This window comes from Dipodomys merriami, unplaced genomic scaffold (assembly GCF_024711535.1).
Source record: "Dipodomys merriami isolate MVZ:Mamm:240054 unplaced genomic scaffold, mDipMer1.0.p SCAF_28, whole genome shotgun sequence".
Lineage (NCBI taxonomy): Eukaryota > Metazoa > Chordata > Mammalia > Rodentia > Heteromyidae > Dipodomys > Dipodomys merriami.
The window spans coordinates 13,362,154-13,379,250 of NW_027204270.1; the positions used below are offsets into that span (position 1 = coordinate 13,362,154).

The window sequence follows — 17,097 nt, forward strand, 5'->3', positions numbered from 1 at the left end:
GTAAATATTGAACAGGCTGAAAACTACCTCTTTTTTTTTTTTTTTTTAAATCCTTTGTGCTAGTCCTGAGACTCAGGAGCACCTGAACGAAAGTGGTTCGCTGAGACAGCTGTCTGTGGAGAGTATTGGGGTGATATGTTGGTCTCAGGTTTAGGGGCTCCATTGCTTTTTGCCAATGTTCAGTAGACTCAGAGGAACTGGGAGCCTGACATGTAGCCTCTCCACAGCCACACGGGCTCCCGTGGACAACCAGCGACCTAAGACCTGCCCCTGCCTCCAGCTGAGCCCTGACTAGGGGTGCCTGTCCCACACTTGGAGCTCTGGGGGTTCATGTGTTTGCCAGCCTCTCACCTCCTCTGCGTCCTGTCCAGGGGAGATGGCATTGCTGAGTGGGGCCAGGGAGACAGAAGGGGGGCGTTCGGGGAGACCATTCTCCTTCCCTTCCACTCCTGCTTCTAGGCCTTAACCCTCCACCCTCCTGACCTCCTCTCTCCTCTCTGTGGATACCTGGGAGCTGGTGGCGGGCCTGGGGGCTAGAAGGATGCTGTTGAGGCAGGCCATGACCTGGTGGAACAGGTCTCACCCCACAGGAACGGGGCTCCCGTGCCAGTGGAGGGCAGCCAGCAAGGGTACTGTGTGCGCTGGTCACTTGCTGCCCCTCTGTGGGCCTCAGTGGTCTCATCTGTAAACGAGAACCCCAGTGTCTGCTTGCTCACTGCAAGGAGCAGGTTCATCGAGCGCCTACTGTGTGTGTGCCAGCTGCTGTGCTATTAGGGGCTGGGGACCCAGCTGTGTCCTTCTCTGGGAAGCTTACCATTTAGTAAGTAAGAGACAAAATAAACAAGTAGACGAGTCATTAAAAATGGGGAGGGTTCTTGGGAACTTCACAGGGGCCGGGAGTGGAGAGGGAGCCCTGAGGGCTGGGCATAAACGAACTTGAAGGGTTGCGGTGAGAGCCAGCTTCAGCGCGGCCGCAGAATGCTGGAGAAGTTGTGATAAATGTGCTGCTTTGTTTAGCGCATGAAATAACAAGATCCAGCCGTGGGTCTAATGAGGAAGGCGAGTTCAAGTTGTGACCAGCAGAAAAGATATTTAGAGACTTGCAAGGGTTGTAATGTGAATGTGAATATCCCAGCCTCTGCAGGCCCCGTCACAGGTTTGGCCCAGACACCCCTGGCTTCCGTGGAGGTGAGGACACCGTTGCTGGTCACAGGCCGGCTCCATGCTGAGGAGTCCCCACAGAGGCCACGCTAGCCCTCCCCATCGCTTCCCTCTTTTCTCCATTCCTCTCTCCCTTTCTCCCTCCCTTCTTCCTTTCCCTCTCTCCCTTATTTTCCTCCTCCCTTCCCCTTCTCTCCCCTTCCCTCCCTCCCTTCCTCTTTTCCTCTCTCCCTCTCTTTCTTCCTTCCTTCCTTCCTTCCTTCCTTCCTTCCTCCCCCTCCCTCCCTTCCTCCCTTCCTCCTCTTTCTCCCTCTCTTCTTTCCTTCCTTCCCCTTCTTGCCTCCCTTTTTCCTTCCTTCCTTCCTTCCTTCCTTCCTTCCTTCCTTCCTTCCTTCCTTCCTTCCTCCCTTTTCCCCTTCCTCCCTCCCTCCCTTCCTCCCTTCCTCTCCCCCTGTTTCCCTCCCCCTCTTCCTCCATGGTGTCAGGCGTAGAGGCCCAGTACTGGTGGTGGACAAGGACCTCCCCGCTCAGCACAGCCCCGGCCCTGCAGATGGCCACTCAAGGGACCACGTGAAGCCTCAGAGAGCAGGTGGCTCCAGTCCACCTTTAGTAGCTGCTGGACTGTGGCGTGGTCAGGGCTGTGGCTGCAGGGGTCCTCTGGTCACGTGTCCTGAGTCGGCCTGACCCCTGCATTAGCATGGCCCCTAAGCATGGAGGTGCTGGAAAGCCGTGGAGGGTCAGCCATGCTGGCTGGCTGGAGAGGACAGGGGAGGACTCAGAGGGAGGTCACCTGCCCCCAGGCTCCCCAGAAATTGCAGGTCTGCAGCTTCTGTGTCCAGAAGTCACGCAGGTGCCTCTCCAGTCTGAGAGTGAGGCCCGGGTGTGTTCCACCTTGGGGTTCAGGGTGGGGTGCGCACTGGGTCCCGGGGTGCAGCTGCTGTCTGCCCTTCTCAGCCCCCTCTGCCTCCAGGAGCCCTGGGCTCTCTGACACAACCCTGCTATGGGCTGGTGTAATCCCTGGCCGGGGCTAGAATCTCACCTGCGCAGAGCGCATCCAATCTCACTGGGCCCACCCCCGAGGGCCCCCCACCCATGACAGGTACTGTGGCCAGTGCCCCAGGATCCCAATGAGGACTGACAGGCGAGGTGGGCACGCGGAACCTCCAGCCCAACAGCAAGAAGCTGTAGGGGTGTGAAGGACTGTGAGTGCATTCGTGTGCGTGTGTGTGTGTGTGCGTGCGTGCGTGTGTGTGTGTGCGTGCGTGCGTGTGTGCGTGCGCGTGCTTGTGTGCGTGCATGTGCGTGTGCGTGCGTGTGTGTGTATGTGTGTGTGCGTGTGTGTGTGCGCGTGCATGCGTGTGTGCGCGCATGCATGCGTGTGTGTGTGTGTGTGTGTGTGTGTGTGTGTGTGTGTGTGTGTGTGTAGGCAGCTCCTCCTCAGGTGCCCTTCCAGCAAACCCCTAGCCAGGGCCATGCCTGCCACTCAGCCCCAGGGCAGAGAAAATGCTAGATTGCAAGCAAACCTTTATCTCCTTCCTGCATGGAGGAACATGCTGGAACATTCAAGGCAGCATAGAAGTAGCCAGCAAGAGCTAGAAGAGAACATGAAGACCAGCTCAATGTCAGAAGGCACAAGGCCAGAGTGCTGGGGAGCCGAGTGCTAGCCCACTTCATGTACACCGGTGATCCTAGCTGCTCAGGAGGCTGAGATCTGAGGATCATAGTTCAAAGCTCACCTGGGCAAGAAAGTCCATGAGATTCATATTCCAATTAACCACCCAAAGCCGGAGGTGGAGCTGTGGCTCAAGTGATAAGAATGCCAGCCTTGAGCACAAAAGCTTAGGGACAGTGCCCAGGCCTTGAGTTCAAGCCCCAGGACCTACACACACACACACACAAACACACTCTCCTCCCAGGAAAGTAGAAAAGAAGCCGATGGCGTCACTTGAGTTGGATCGTGACATGAAGTGACCACAGCAGAGGTTTCAGTCTCACTAATAATGGAAGTGAGACAAACAGAATCAAGAGAGTTTGGAGATCTCTCAGGTTGATAGACACATCGCCAGGGTGGTGACACTGGGTGGTGACGCCTTGAGAGACCGGCACCCACAGACCCAGCCCAGCAGCCCCTCCCCAGCCCGCCACCGCTCCCCGCTTCTTGCAATCTATTCTGAGGAAATAACTCCAGATGCAGACCGAGATTTTTCTGAACAGAAGGTCATATTCATTTCATTCTGAATGGCTAAAAAAAAAAAAATAAGTATTATTATTTTAAAAGCTTTTCCCCTCTCAGGAATTTTGAATGGAGTCTTTGGAGCCAAGTGTCTATCTAAAAATAGAACAGAGTTCTGGAAATAACAGTTGTGCCTACAAAGTAAAATGGCTACAGCTCCCGGACCCGTCCTCTTCCAGCTCCAATGTGCACAGCAGTGAGAAATTAGCCACAAAGTCAGGACACGGGCAAATAGAAGATGAGGCCTTTACAGTGAGACACTTGCTTTTCTCTAACTATTAAAACAACAACAACAACGAAGTTTAAGCCGGGTGCTGGTGGCTCAACCTGTAATCCTAGCTACTTAGGAGGCTGAGATCTGAAGATCGGGGTTCAAAGCCAGCCCAGGCAGGAAAGTTCATGAGATTCTTACCTCCAGTTAAGCACCTCCCCCCCCCCCCCCGAAAAAAAAGCCAGATGTGGAGCTGTGTGTCAAGTGGTAAAGTGCTAGCCTTGAGCAAAGCTCAGGGACAGCATCCAGACCCTGAGGTCAAACCCCAGAACTGGCATCAAAAAAAAAAAATTCAAGGAAGTTTTAATAACATGGCAGAGTCCTTCTGATGTGTTGAATGAAAAAAATGGCAGGAAAAAAAAACATTTTATACTCTTGCAACTATGTAAAACAAATATCTGTGGTAATGGTGTTGATCTCTGGCTAGTGGAACTGGGATGGAACTTTCTTCTTTATGGATTTTTGTTTTGTTTTGTTTCGCCAGTGCTGGTGTTTGAACTCAGGGCCTGCGCACTGTCCCTATGTTTCTTTTACTCAAGGCTAGCACTCTACCACTTGAGCCACAGCGCCACTTCCAGCTTTTTCTGTGTATATGGTTCTGAGGAATGGAACCCAGGGCTTCATGCATGCAAGGCAAGCACTCTACCACTGAGCCACCTTCCCAGCCCCTTCTTTATGAACTTATTTTGTTTGTTTTATGTTTTCTGTATTCTTGGATTTTTCTACAAAAGTCAGTTCATTTTAGAAAAATACACACACACATATGCATACATGCAGCCCTTTTTCCTCCCACCCCAAAATCATATGGATTTCTCAAAAGAAAGAACAGCTCTGAAAAAGAAGAAGGAATAAAGCGAAGGGGTGGGGAAGGAGTGGGGGGGAGAGGGACAGAATCCTTACCAGATCTCCAGGAACATTAAGTTCAGCAGCTTGGGCTGGGAAGGTGGCTCAGTGGTAGAGTGCTAGCCTTGAGCTGAAGAGCTGAGGGACAGTGCCCAGGCCCAGAGTTCAGGCCCCAAGATCGGACCCCCCAAAAAAAGTTCAGCAGCTTGACCTTCACCCCGAGCCCCCTCTTCCATTGGGGCTGGGAGGGGAGAGACCCGGCCTTCCTGCAGATGCCAGGCCCCAACCTCCTGCCTTTATCCCCCAGGAAAGAGCTTCACGCTGACCATCACGGTGTTCACCAACCCCACTCAAGTGGCCACCTACCACCGAGCCATCAAGGTCACTGTGGATGGACCCCGGGAGCCCCGACGTAAGTGCCACCACGCCCCAGGCCAGGGCAGAGGGGTGCCCTTGGCCCCAGGCGCGCTGCTGGGGTCTCCAGCCTCCACGTCTACCTGCGGCCGCGCCCTCTGGTCCTCACCCCTGGGTGGAGAGGACGGTGAGAGGCGGGGGGGGGGCTTGTACCAGCTGGGTAGCCCACCTCTCCTTTGGGTAACTGCTCCCAGGGGCAGCAGCGTCGGGTGCGTGGGACTCTGGGGGTGTTTGGGATGATGACTGCGCCAGGGTCACTCTGCACCAGCTTCTCCCGCTCATGGCTGAGGATGACGGGTGGAGGGCAGTGGGCAGTAGGCTGTGCTGCCCTGTGAGGCCAGCTCCCTGGAGCGTGGGACTGGCTCGTGTGTGGATTGAACACCTACTATGCAGGGCCATCCCCTGTCTTAAGAGTCCGTATCTGGTTCCTTCTGCCTGGGGAAGGCCTGGAGTAAGAGGGAAGGGACGGGAAAGCAGGATGGGAGGGACGACCAGGCAGCCAGCGCCGACGCTCTGCTTCCGGAAGCGTCCGGAGCTCGTCACAGGCACTCAGCCTGCGTGCCAGAGCCAGCCGGTCCCTCGCTTGCTCTCCCTGATGCTTGAAGAGAGAGAAAAAAATTTTCGCACCTATTACTGCACAGGATCCTGTCACCGGGAGCCAAAGGGGGACCTCGCTCCTGGGGTGAGAGCTCCCCTCCCGAGGAGCCGGGTGCCTGGGGGGCCCTCACGCCATGCTGTGGGGGGCTGCCGTGGGCTGCGGGCTCCCCGAGGAGGCACTGCTGGTACTGAGCAGGTCTGGGCAGGAGAGCCACACGGAGGCACATGGGAGACGGGCCCTGGCGTGAGGGGCCTGGCTCTCCATCCTCCTGGTTTCTGAGCCCCTCCTCATGGCTGGGCACTGGCTTGCGTGGCTTTGGGGCGATCCCCTCCTGACCAACAGGGCCCACATCCTCTGGGCCCGGGCTCTGCCATCAGCCAGTAGGCAGCGTCCGCCGTCACCCCTTCTCCCCCAAAGTACTTGCTCTAGCCAAACTCCTTCCTGCTGGGACCCCATGATCCAGCCCTGGGGATCGATGGCCCCGGCCAGCTGCGCCTCCTGTCTGCCTCAGTGTTGCCCTCTGTGAGCCCAGCATCCAGAAGGTAGGGATGGCCGGAAGACATTGTCATCCACAGGCCTCGGGTGCAAAGCCCAGATCCTGAGGCAGCCTGGCTGTTGGACCTCAGACAAGTCACCTCTGCCTCAGTTTTCCTATCTCAAAACTGGGTTTATCCGGCTGCTCCCTGGGAGTGCCATTGTGAGGAGAGAGAGGTTGAGGTGTGCAGTTCTTACAGGGGAGCTGACAAGTGACAGTGTGCATGGCCGGCACTGTGTGATCTTGGGAGACTCTCTGACCTCTCTGGGCCTCAGCCTCCTTTTTTTTTTTTTTGGTCAGTTGTGGGCCTTGAACTCTGGGCCTGGGTGCTGTCCCTCAGCTCTTCAGCTCAAGGTGAACACTCTACCACTTGAGCCACAGCACCACTTCCGGTTTTCTGGTGGTTTATTGGAGATCAGAGTTTCCTGGCCTTTCCTTCCCCAGGCTGGCTTTGAACTGGGATCCTCAGATCTCAGCCTCCTGAGTAGCTAGGATTACAGGCGTGAGCCACCGGCTCAGCCTCTTCTTTCATGAGGGGGTGACCCCACCCACCCTGCAGGCCTGGGCATCGTGGCTGCCTGTGGAGGGCAAATGGACTCCAGCCCCAGCCTGGCCTTCAGTCGGGACTTGAGACACCTCCAGCACTCGGATGCAGAGGCGGCGGTGCTGCCGCTCTTCCCTGCGCAGTCCTGGGCTCTGGGCCGTGGGCAGCCCCAGGAGCATCAGGGCAGAGCCGCTCGCGCACGCTCTGGACACCCTTCGCTCCCTCTGGGGCTCTGGGAGGAGTGGCCGCTTAGAAAGCCCGTCTAGAACGTAGGATGGCTCCTGTGACGTGTCGGGTGCTGTGGGAGTCAGCGAGCTTTCCGAGTTTTCCGTAGGCCGGGCCGGCCAGCCCTTTGGGAGCCCCTGGCGCCTGTACTTGCTCCCCGTCTCCTCTCCAGGCTTTCCCTGCTTTGCACCCAGCTGTGGGTAAGGTGGGTGGGAACAGGCTGGTCCCGGGGTCCCTGAGGCCCGTGGCGTTCCCTGGCTGGGTGGCTCCCCTCTGATGCCTTGCAAAGTGCGCCCAAGCCCAGCCTGCAGCCAAGCGGCCACGGCCTGGCGCGGGCGTGGTGGCCTCCTGCCTGTGTGGCCTGGTGTCTCTGAGTGGCTGGGGCTGGTGATTGCTGAGCTGGATCCAGGGCTGGGGGGGAGGGAGAGTGCCCACAGTTTGGAAATGGAGAACCCCATCTGTAGGCTTAGCAGATGCTGGTGCTGACGGCCTGGCACCCAGCTTCCAGGTCCTTCTGGAGACTCACCCCACTCAGGCCCCCCGCGGCCTCCTGCCCAGCAAACTCCAGCGCTTCCCACCTTCTGAGGTGTGGGGTTCACGCCTGGGATTGCTCCTTGCTCCGGTCCCTTCTCCATTTTCCCAAGCACTCTGTGCTAGGCTCAGTGTGTATTTGAGGAATACCCAGAGTAAACAAATAACTAGTCAGTTTAGCTTCAGGTGGTGAGAAGTCCAGTAGAGGCCAGCAGATGTGCAAGGAGGCCCGAGTGGTCAGAGCCATCTACCTCGCTTCCCACCCCCCGCCCCAAGAGGCTGGGGGCGGAGGAGGCCCAAGGGCAGCTAGGTGGCAGCAGGGTGGTTGTAACATGGACTGGGCGCAGCTGCAGCTGGGCTGGGCTCTGGTTCCAGGTGTGTGGACGGAAGCCTAGGAAAGGGTGCCAGGCTGTGGGGGGCTGCCGTCCCGGCCCCACCATCCTGGAGCGCTCCCAGGGGTGAGGGGTGCAGGCCAAGGGGAGCCCGTCCGGCAGGCGGGAAGGGGTTAACCTCAGACCTCCCTGTGCGGCGGTCTGGGCTGGCACTCTAATCAAGGCCAGGCCTGGAAGCCCCGGTTGCAGACCTGGGAGGGAGCGGCTGCCTCTCCCTCCGCGCTGGCCCCCCGCCAGCCCGCTTCCCTGGCTGGCCACTGCTGCCTTTCATCTGCTCACAGGGGGCCGATTCACGGCAGACCACCCCGGGCCAGTGCCGGCTACCTCTGCGCGCGCACGCGGCTGGTTGGAGTGCATGCGGTGTAAATCTCCTGACACCGCAGAGGGCCGGCGCTCAGCCGCCCGCCGCGGGCCAGCGAGGTGCACAGTGGCGCTGTGTCTGGGCCGCAGAGGTTGCTGAGCGGCTGCAGGCGGCCAAGGGCCGGGTGATTGGGGCTTGACCCGGAGCCGGCCTCTTGCCAGCCAAAGCCCAGGGGCCTAGGGGCCCCTCCCTCCTCTCCTGGGCAGCTCCAGACCCGAGGTTGACTCTCTGAGGCCTTCACGGTCCTACAGGTTGGGACAGGGCAGGGGGGGAGGGCGGGGGGGGGGGGGGAATGGCTGGGCCTGAGGGAGCTCCAACCTGGGCCCTGCACTGAACCTCTGGGTGCAGCCGTGACCCCGCGAGGCTGGCAGGTGGCTGTCTGCTGCTCAGGCAGTGGAGAGGAGCTGTTCCCCAGCTAGCAGCTGGTCCGGAGGCCTTCCCTGCAGGCCTGTATACTTCTCAACCCTGCCCTAGCCTTGGGGTCCCAGCGTGTGATCCCCACTCTACCCAGGACCACCAGGGCATGACAGCTGCCTCTCAGGGGCCTAGGACCACTGGGTGCTTGGTAGGGCAGGCTGGGCTGTGTCCTCTATGCAGGAGGGACCTGGACGCTCCCCCACACGGTGCTGGGGAGTTGGTTGTCTGTGATCTGAGCCCCACCAGCAGGCAGGTGAGGCCCACAGACCCAGGACGGCTTTCCCCTGGTGGTCTCCGTCTTGATGCCACTTTTCAAAAGCTTGTGATCTGTCCACCAGCCAGTCCACCTGCTCAGGGTCAACCAGGGCGCTGACCACCTTGTAGATGTGGCAACTCCCGCTCCTCGCGGAGAGCCTCCCCTCCCCCCTGCCCCATGGACAGCAGCCCTCCGCCCTGCCACCAGGCTGAGCCTTGCACCATGAGGAGGTCTGGATTTTTCTGAGCAGGGCTGCAGGGAAAGTGGGGTACCTCCCTTGGGCCTGGGGATCCTCAGTTTTCTGAGGGGGTGCAGAGGCCCTTCTTCTCACCGGGAGAGGCAGAAGGGGAAATAGAGGGAGTGGAGCTGGCATGGGGGACGCTAGCACTCAGGGGGCTTCAGGACCTCTGGAGGGGGGATGGGGAGCTCTTCAGCAGGCCCCAAGAACAAGGCAACGTTCCTGGCAGAGACTGGGCAGAGTAGCTGCCTCCTTCCGCCAGTCTGACCAGCATTGGATTCTTGTGATTTTAAGTCTGGGACTTCCTGAGAAGGGACTTGGAGCACTACCTGTGCAGTAGGGAAACTGAGTCACTGAGGCAGCAGGCAGCGCACCAGGTGACCTGTGACCGGCTCCTGCTGTGGTACGCCGATGAGAGGCCTCTTCTGTAGCCCATCTCCTCTCGGGCACGGGCTCTTCCGTTGGTCTGACTCCTCATGTGAGTGCCCAGCCCAGGGCACTGAGACTCTCGGGCGCCTGGCCACGTGGGACAGCCGGACACCCCTTTTCCCCTCCCTGGTGGTGGCTCCAGCTCTCCACAGTCAAAGGGAAGCGATTGTCATGTGCTGTGGCAGCCCCTCCCCCAGGAAGCCACCCTCCCAAGGGCAAAGCAGCAGGGGCCGGAGGGGGGGCACCTCCCCCCTCACTGGCTATGCCTGGCCAGGCCAGCCATGTGGCAGCATCCTGGGACCTTTGTTGGCCTTATCTGAACCATAGGGGCTGGAAAGAGTCACGAGCACTGGACATGGAGTCCTAGAGCTGAGTATGAATGCTGCCCTGCTCGCTGGGCTCTGTTACAGAGATGTCACCATGGTGGCTCAATGTCTGTGTCCCTGAGCAGGAGCAGGGTGCGGAGGTGACCGTGGGAAAGCGCACAGAGGCTGCGAGACCAGGACTCCGCGGGCTGGCGCTGTGATGGGCACAGCAGCCCGGGAGAAGCGGACTGGGACCTGAGCCAGGCCGCCCTTCTCAAACCCCATGCTGCGTGTGATCCGCCTCGCTTCTGTGTGTGTGTGTGTGTGTGTGTGTGTGTGTGTGTGTGTGTGTGTGTGTGTGTGTGTGTGTGTGTGTGTGTGTGCGCGGGTGTGTGTGTGTGCATGCTCACGCGTGCGCGCATGCAGGGTGTAAACACCTCGGTGCAGGCTGGGTTTGGCAGCTTTCAGCAGCCCCGCTGGCCGCGTGGCACTTGTGGTTCACTGAGACGCCCAGGTCCTTCACACCCAAACCCTTGTCAGGCCACTGCATGGCTCCACCGCCATCCGGCCGGCTTCCTGCCCGTTGAGATGACTCTGAATTCTCTGTCCCATCTCCCTGCCATTTCCAGTGGCCTCAGCCCGGCAGCCACATTTCCTCTCAGGCCTGGCAGAGGTGGCACTGAGCCAGGAACAGGAAAGCAGGCAGCAGGGGCCCATGGCGTCTGGGCGGCCCGAGCCCGCGCCCCCTATGGAACTGCCTCTCCACCTGCCGCAGCCCTCCCCTCCCTCGGGCCTCCCTGACCCGGCCTCCCACGGCCCCAGCGCCCAAGCCCACTTTCTTTCCCTTTTGGCAGCAGGAGCCAGGTGGTCTCGGGGCTCCTGTGGGTCCCCGCACCGCCCCTGCGGCTCTCGGATACCACGCAAACCCAGGCGAGGGTGTGGGGAGCGGAGATACCCGGATTCTGTGTGTGCTTTTTTTTTCCTCCTTGGTGGTACTGGGGTTTGAACTCAGGACTTTGCACTCCAGCCCGCCATATCCCCTCCTTGAAAGAAACTCGGCTCCTTCTGAGGCCCTGGCTCTGCCCCCCTCCCCCAGCTTGGCCCCCTCTGAGGCCCTGGCTCTGCCCCCCTCCCCCAGACACCTGTGACGTCACACTTGGGCCGCTCTCACTTGTCTACCCCGCAGGCGTCGTGGGACTCCATGGCCCCCGGCCCGCTCCTCTCCTCTCTGTCAGGCTAGAAAACCCCTCGTCGCGGTAGACCCAGGCCTCTCCGTTGGTAGTTCCTTTGGAGACCGTGGAGGCAGAACTGGCCATTGGCCGGGTGTTCGGCTCACGGCTAGACTCCAGGAGTGTGCAGCCGCCATGGGCTCTGGACAACCCCAGATCCCAGTGTAGACGGGGCCGCTCCTGGGAGCCATGCAGAACCAAAGGGGACATTTGAACCAGACCAGGCGTCCATTCAGAGAGGAACAGGGGTCATCACCCCTCCAAGAGAGAGGATAAGCAAGAACGAGGCTCTTTAATGGCACGGCCGTCCCTGCAGTGTTCATCAAGCTCCAAAGACAGCCAAGTCATTACATAGTGACACCATTCTAGAAGATTCCATGAGAGGTTCCCTCTTTATTTTCCACAAACACACAATCACAGACATACTAAGCGGGGGGACCCCAGGCTGCCATGGTGCTTTGATGTTGGTAAACGCAGTTTGCTTGAGAGTGCAGGATGAGTAGCTGGAAGGGTGTGACTGGGTGGGGGGCACAAGGCTGAGGTCACCCCCCCTTTGTGGGCCATGCAGAGGCAGGAAGCACTGTCCTCCCAGGCCGGCATGCTGGCCCTGAACCCCAGCTTTCAGCTCCTCGCCCGGTGCCGCGCCTCAGCCTGGCGTCTGCGGCCACAGGGGTGGGATGGGTGCCGGGCCGGCTCAGCGTGAGCAGCCTGCCTCCTTCCCCAGGGCCTCTCATTTTCCCCGCAGACCAGGTGAAGGGGCCTCCCGGCCTCCCTGCCTTCCTAGAGCCTCCTAGGGCCACTTTCCCAGGCCTGTTGCCTCAGTTTCCCCTCTGTTGTGGGAGTTGACAGACTTGGAGCTGAGCCCTGACTTTGAGCACAATGACTGCTCCCTGCCCGTGACCAGGAGCCTGTGGTGTCAATCTTATCCATGTCCGCAGGGGACACCCCGGGAGGGGCCTTAACCACCATTCTGCATTCAGAACGTCTGGGAACCTCAGGGGAGGTCGGTGGTGATCCCAGGGTTCTCCCCACAGAGGTCTAAGGTTAGACCTCAGGAAGGACTTCCCAGCAGAGTGAGCCATCGCTGTGTCCCCTGAGACTCCAGGGAAGCAGTGGCTGATGAGCTGTGTGTGCTCCGCAGGGCACCGGCAGAAGCTGGAAGACCAGACCAAGGCCTTCCCCGACCGCTTTGGGGACCTGCGCATGCGGGTGACCCCCAGCACGCCTAGCCCCCGCGGCTCGCTCAGCACCGCCAGCCACTTCAGCAGCCAGGCCCAGACCCCGGTCCAAGGTATGGAGCAGGGGAGGGCTGGGGGAGGAAGGCTGGAGGGGGCGCGGAGGACGCAGGCCAGGGCCCTTCCCAGAGCCAGCCAGGCCCAGCCAGAACCCTCCTGGCCTGCAGGTGTCCCCTGGGACCACAGAAACGCCCCTGCCCACCTCACCCTGAGTCCCCTGGGACGCGTGGGGTTGAGCCAGTAGTCCCATTGGCTGCCGAGCCTGCCCTGCCCTCCAGGAGGCTGCATGCGGCTGGTACGCAGGCTGGGGCAGGTGGTCAGCCTCAGGTCTGACCCCTGGCTGGGAGACTGGCTGGCACTGTGCCCGGGGCCAGGCCCCCTCCTCCCCCCAGCCTGAAGGCCCCTGAGGCAGTCGAGGGGCCCTGCCCGGCCCTTGTCACGCGCTCCACGCGGGGTGTCCTCGTGGTAGGGGCTTGGCGATGCCCGTTCTAACTGGGCCCTGGGTGGGAGAGCTCCCAGGCCCAGCCCGCGGGCCCCCAGAGACGTGGAATGCGAGACTCCGCTTTCCAGCCCTCAGGTGCTGTGGGCGGGGCTCACCGGAGATGGGCGGTGTCCCGTATTTGGCTCATGCCACCCCCGCCCAGGAACTGCTCCCCTTCTGACCCCCACCCAGGCCATCACACCCAGTCTCCCCGGGCAGAGCCAGGTCTAGTGGGGAGTGGGGCCCAGCCAGGGACCCCCCCCGAATATCCAGCCCCGGAGTGAACCGCGGCTTCCGCTCCTCCAGCTCTGTGCAGGGAGAGGCCACCCAGCCTTCGCAGCCGGCGTAGTGTGGGGGGCCAGGGCCCTCGGGGGCTGGAGCAGGCAGAGTTTCTGCGTGTCGCTGGGCTGGAGGAGAGGAGACGGCATTTCGCTGTCCGCAGGGCCTTGCCGGGAGCCCTGGCTCTGCCTTGTGCCGCCATCTCAGACAAGTCACAGAACCTCTCTGAGCCTCGGGCCTCTCTGCCACAGGGGGCTTGAGCAGGCTGCCCTTGCCCCTGGGGAGCAGCTCTGACCCAGGGATCCCCCTGGGTGCCTGTTAATAGCTTTGAACCCCTGGCTTTGGTCACTGGCAGCAAAGTCAAAGCCCAGCTCCTCTGTGCCCCCCCCCCCGCCCCAGCCCCCACAATGGGGGCTTCTCACCACTCAAAGGGCCCATTCAGCCACCATGTAGCAGCCCGGCCGATCGCAGAAGAAAATAAACATTTCCTGCACTGTTGGGATTGGCTGCTGGACAGCAGCAGCCCGGGCAGCTCGGGTTTCCTGGGGCAGCGGCCGGGGGTGGGCGCGGGACTGCGGAAGCGGCCGGGGGTCTGGGGAGTGCCCGAGGTAGGTACTTCCCAAGTATATGGAGGGGGCTGGGTCCTCCACTTCAGGGCCTCCTGCCCGCTCTGGGGTCCTTCGTCAGGTGGGCAGAATCCCTCTCTGCCCTGCCCCCGGTGGGCTTGGGCTTCCTCTTCCCGGGGTGTCTGGGGACAGCAGGCACCAAGGCTTTTCACCAGCCGGGACCAGAGACCCGAGGAGAACAGGTGTTCCCCAAGGTCAGCTAGCACTCAGGCCGAGGTGAGGCAGCTGGAGGCCATCCAAACCCCACCATGGCCAGCGGGCCCGACCAGGACTGGCACAGGCTTCAGCCGCTTGGCTGGTCTTCAGCGTCCTCCCCTGGCCCTCGGCCCTTGACGGGGTAGAGACCATGGGGCTGGGCCAGGCAGGCATCACCTGAGCCCCACCGCAGCCAGAGTACAGGGGTCGGGACCTCACCTTCCAGGATCCTGAGTGGCATCGTGTCTGCAGCAACGACTGCGCTGTGCCCAGCTCCACTGGAAACCTGTGGGGACTTGATTCTTACTAACTGGTGTCGCCCCCGGGAAGTAGATGCTCGGAGAGGGTATATGACTCGCCCGAGGATGCACAGCTAGCGAGGGTGAAACGCGGGTAGCTGTCTTGCTCCAGATGCCACACGGCTGGGCAGAGAGATGATGGGGTTTTGCCCTAGATCCAGTGTGGCCCCTCACGCTCGCTGTCTCTGGGCCTCACGTGTTCCCACTCACGCGATGAGACTCAATGCTGTGATTACAAAAGTGTGGGTGCAGGCTGCGAAGCTCTCAGGCTGCACTGGGCTGGCATGGGAGGGCCTGGGGGCGGGAGGCTGCTGCGCCCCCTCACGCATGGCCACCCCCCATCCCCCCCCCCCGCGGCGAGTTCACAACTGCCCGTTCAACAAGCACCAGTCCTCTCTCCCCACCTCCATGGTGTCTTCAGAAGTGGGGGGTGCAGCGCCTCCTAAAGGCCCTTTCACACCACGTCCAGACCTCGCACCCCGTCTTCAGCCTGCCCCTGCCTGCCAGGCTGGGTGGAAAGGGGCAGCGCCAGGACCCCAAGGCCCCCCTACAAAGAGGCCCTGGGGTGTCCCGGGCTGCCCTGACTCCCTCCTTGTGTCCCCAGGCACCTCGGACCTGAACACCTTCCCGGACCCCCGCCAGTTCGACCGCTCCTTCCCCGCGCTGCCCACCCTCACCGAGAGCCGCTTCTCCGACCCCAGGATGCATTACCCAGGCGCCATGTCAGCTGCCTTCCCCTACAGCGCCTCTCCCTCGGGCACCGGCCTGGGCAGCCTGGGCGTGGCGGGCATGCCAGCCGCCAGCCGCTTCCACCACACCTACCTCCCGCCGCCCTACCCCGGGGCCCCGCAGAGCCAGAGCGGCCCCTTCCAGGCCAACCCCGCGCCCTACCACCTCTACTACAGCGCCTCCTCCGGCTCCTACCAGTTCTCCATGGTGGCCGCGGGCAGCGGCGAGCGCTCGCCCACCCGCATGCTGGCCTCCTGCCCCAGCAGCGCCGCCTCCGTGGCCGCGGGCCACCTCATGAACCCCGGCTTGGGCCAGGCGGACGGCGTGGAGGCCGACGGCAGCCACAGCAACTCGCCCACCGCCCTGAGCACGCCGGGCCGCATGGACGAGGCCGTGTGGCGGCCCTACTGACTGCCCGCCGTGCGGGGGCCTCGCGGCTGCCCGGACCCCAGCCCTCCGCCCGGCGACCCTGCGCCCACAGGACTTGGGTCCAGAGGTTCCCGTGGCAGCCCGGCCTCACGGATGTACTGACGTCCCCAGGACACTGCCCAGCCCAGACCCGGCCGCTGCCCAGCTGGGAAGAAGCCAGGGAACCCCTGTGGTCCGCCCACCACCCCAAGCTCCATGGGCCACGCCCACCCTCTGCATTGACACCCACTGAGTCAGAACTGGAAGCCCCTCCAACCCCCACCCTCTCTCTGTGGAGGGGGTGAGGACGCCCCCCCAGACAGTCCTCTGCCTGCCCCATAGCTCCTGCCAGCCCACAGCAGACCCGCGCGGCCCCTGTCCCGGGCCCTCTACGTGCCTCCCAGACCCCACTGCTCCTCCCGCCCGCCCCACAGGTCTTCCTGGAAGGTCTGACCCATGCCATTTTTGAGAGAGAACCTGAAGGCCAGACAGGTCCCAGCAGAAAGGGGACGTCCCTGTCCCCTCGCTCTCTGGAGCTGTTGCTCTCACCCGCAGCCTCCAGACCCCTGCGCTCGCCTCTCCACCCTGTTCTTCACTCCAAAAGCCAACGAGAACCAAAACCAGTTTTTAAAACTGATTTCAGGAAAAGCAGCTTCACCAGACATTTTGAAACAAGGCCTCTTTACAGATAAAAGCTCTCTGACTGTGAGCAGCTCACTGCCGGGACCCCCACCTCCCTCCCCCAGACTCACGTTTCTACGTGCAGGGGACCGAGGGAGGCACCTGACCATCGTGGCTGGGAGAGCAGACCTGGCCCAGGGGCTCAGGCTGGGGGTCCTGTCTCAGTTCTAGTCCTGGAAAGCCCAGGGCTGGCCAGGCTCCGTGGCTGTGGAAATCTCCCCTTCAGTATTCCTCAGTGAGGGCCACCATGCCACCCCCAACTGTGGTCACAGCCACGTTACGTGCCTGGCAGGCTGGGGGGTCCTGATCCGTGCACACCTCTCCTGCTGTAGTTGCTCTTGTCCTGCCCTCCCTGGGCAAAGCATTGGCCGCCTCTTTAACTTGGTGGCTGGGGGTGACCTGCGGGCTCTCTGGCCCCGTCTCAGGAAGCAGGTGCAAGGCCACTGCCCTCTTGCCTGCGCTACTCCCAGTCTGTGCTGTGACCTGGGCCAGGCCAGCCAGGGAGGCATCTGGGTTCCTGGTACCCAGCACTTTGTAGCCCACCCCAGAAGAAATGACTACCCCTTCCTGGTACCCAAGCCCTAGTGGGACAGGAAGTAAAATTCCCCCTCCCCCTCAGGCCTGACAGTGTCAGCAGCCGGGCTGGTAAAAATGGGTCCTTATTTGCAAGGCTGCTTTAAAGTCATGGTAGGCCAGTGCACTGAATAGGAAGCACCAGAGAGCAAAAAGTTCTGACACAGTGTTGCTGTGAGCAGTTCGGATCCTCCGTGGCTTTGTCCAGAAGCCGCTTGGAGCCCAGGGGAAGGGAGGGTGGAACTGCTTTGCACTAGCGTCCGCTTGGTGTGTTTCTGATGCACAACTTGCTTGTACAGTAAATGTCTTCTGTACTATTTAACTGTAAAGTGGAATTTTGACCGATTTGTTACAATAATATAAACTGAATGTGTTAAAGGATCCTGTGCCAGGTTTCAGGGTTGTGTGTCTGAGGGATGGGCGGAAGACCTCCTGCCCAGGAGCCGAAGCGGCAGGGCCTGGGGTGGGGACAGGGCTGAGCCTGCTGTGACAGAGATGCTCTGCCATCCAGCCAGAGATCGCAGCCCAGGGACAGCTGGAGAGATCCCCTCCCCCCGCACGCATGCCCAGGACCCCAGATGAACATCAGAGAGGTCACAGAGGAGGAAG

General features: G+C 61.1%; 1 protein-coding gene across 3 annotated transcripts in view; it reads left to right on the plus strand.

Moving 5' to 3' along the window:
- The window catches only part of Runx3 (RUNX family transcription factor 3), a 48,352-nt gene extending 31,491 nt beyond the window's left edge, over positions 1-16,861 (plus strand). For all 3 annotated transcript variants that reach the window (XM_070037611.1, XM_070037612.1, XM_070037613.1), the window contains 3 exons: positions 4,816-4,920; positions 12,124-12,273; positions 14,702-16,861. In XM_070037611.1, the coding sequence (XP_069893712.1) occupies positions 4,816-4,920; positions 12,124-12,273; positions 14,702-15,237 (791 nt within the window). In that variant the 3' untranslated portion in view covers positions 15,238-16,861. The remainder of the gene's footprint in view (positions 1-4,815; positions 4,921-12,123; positions 12,274-14,701) is intronic.
- Positions 16,862-17,097: the final 236 nt, after the last annotated feature.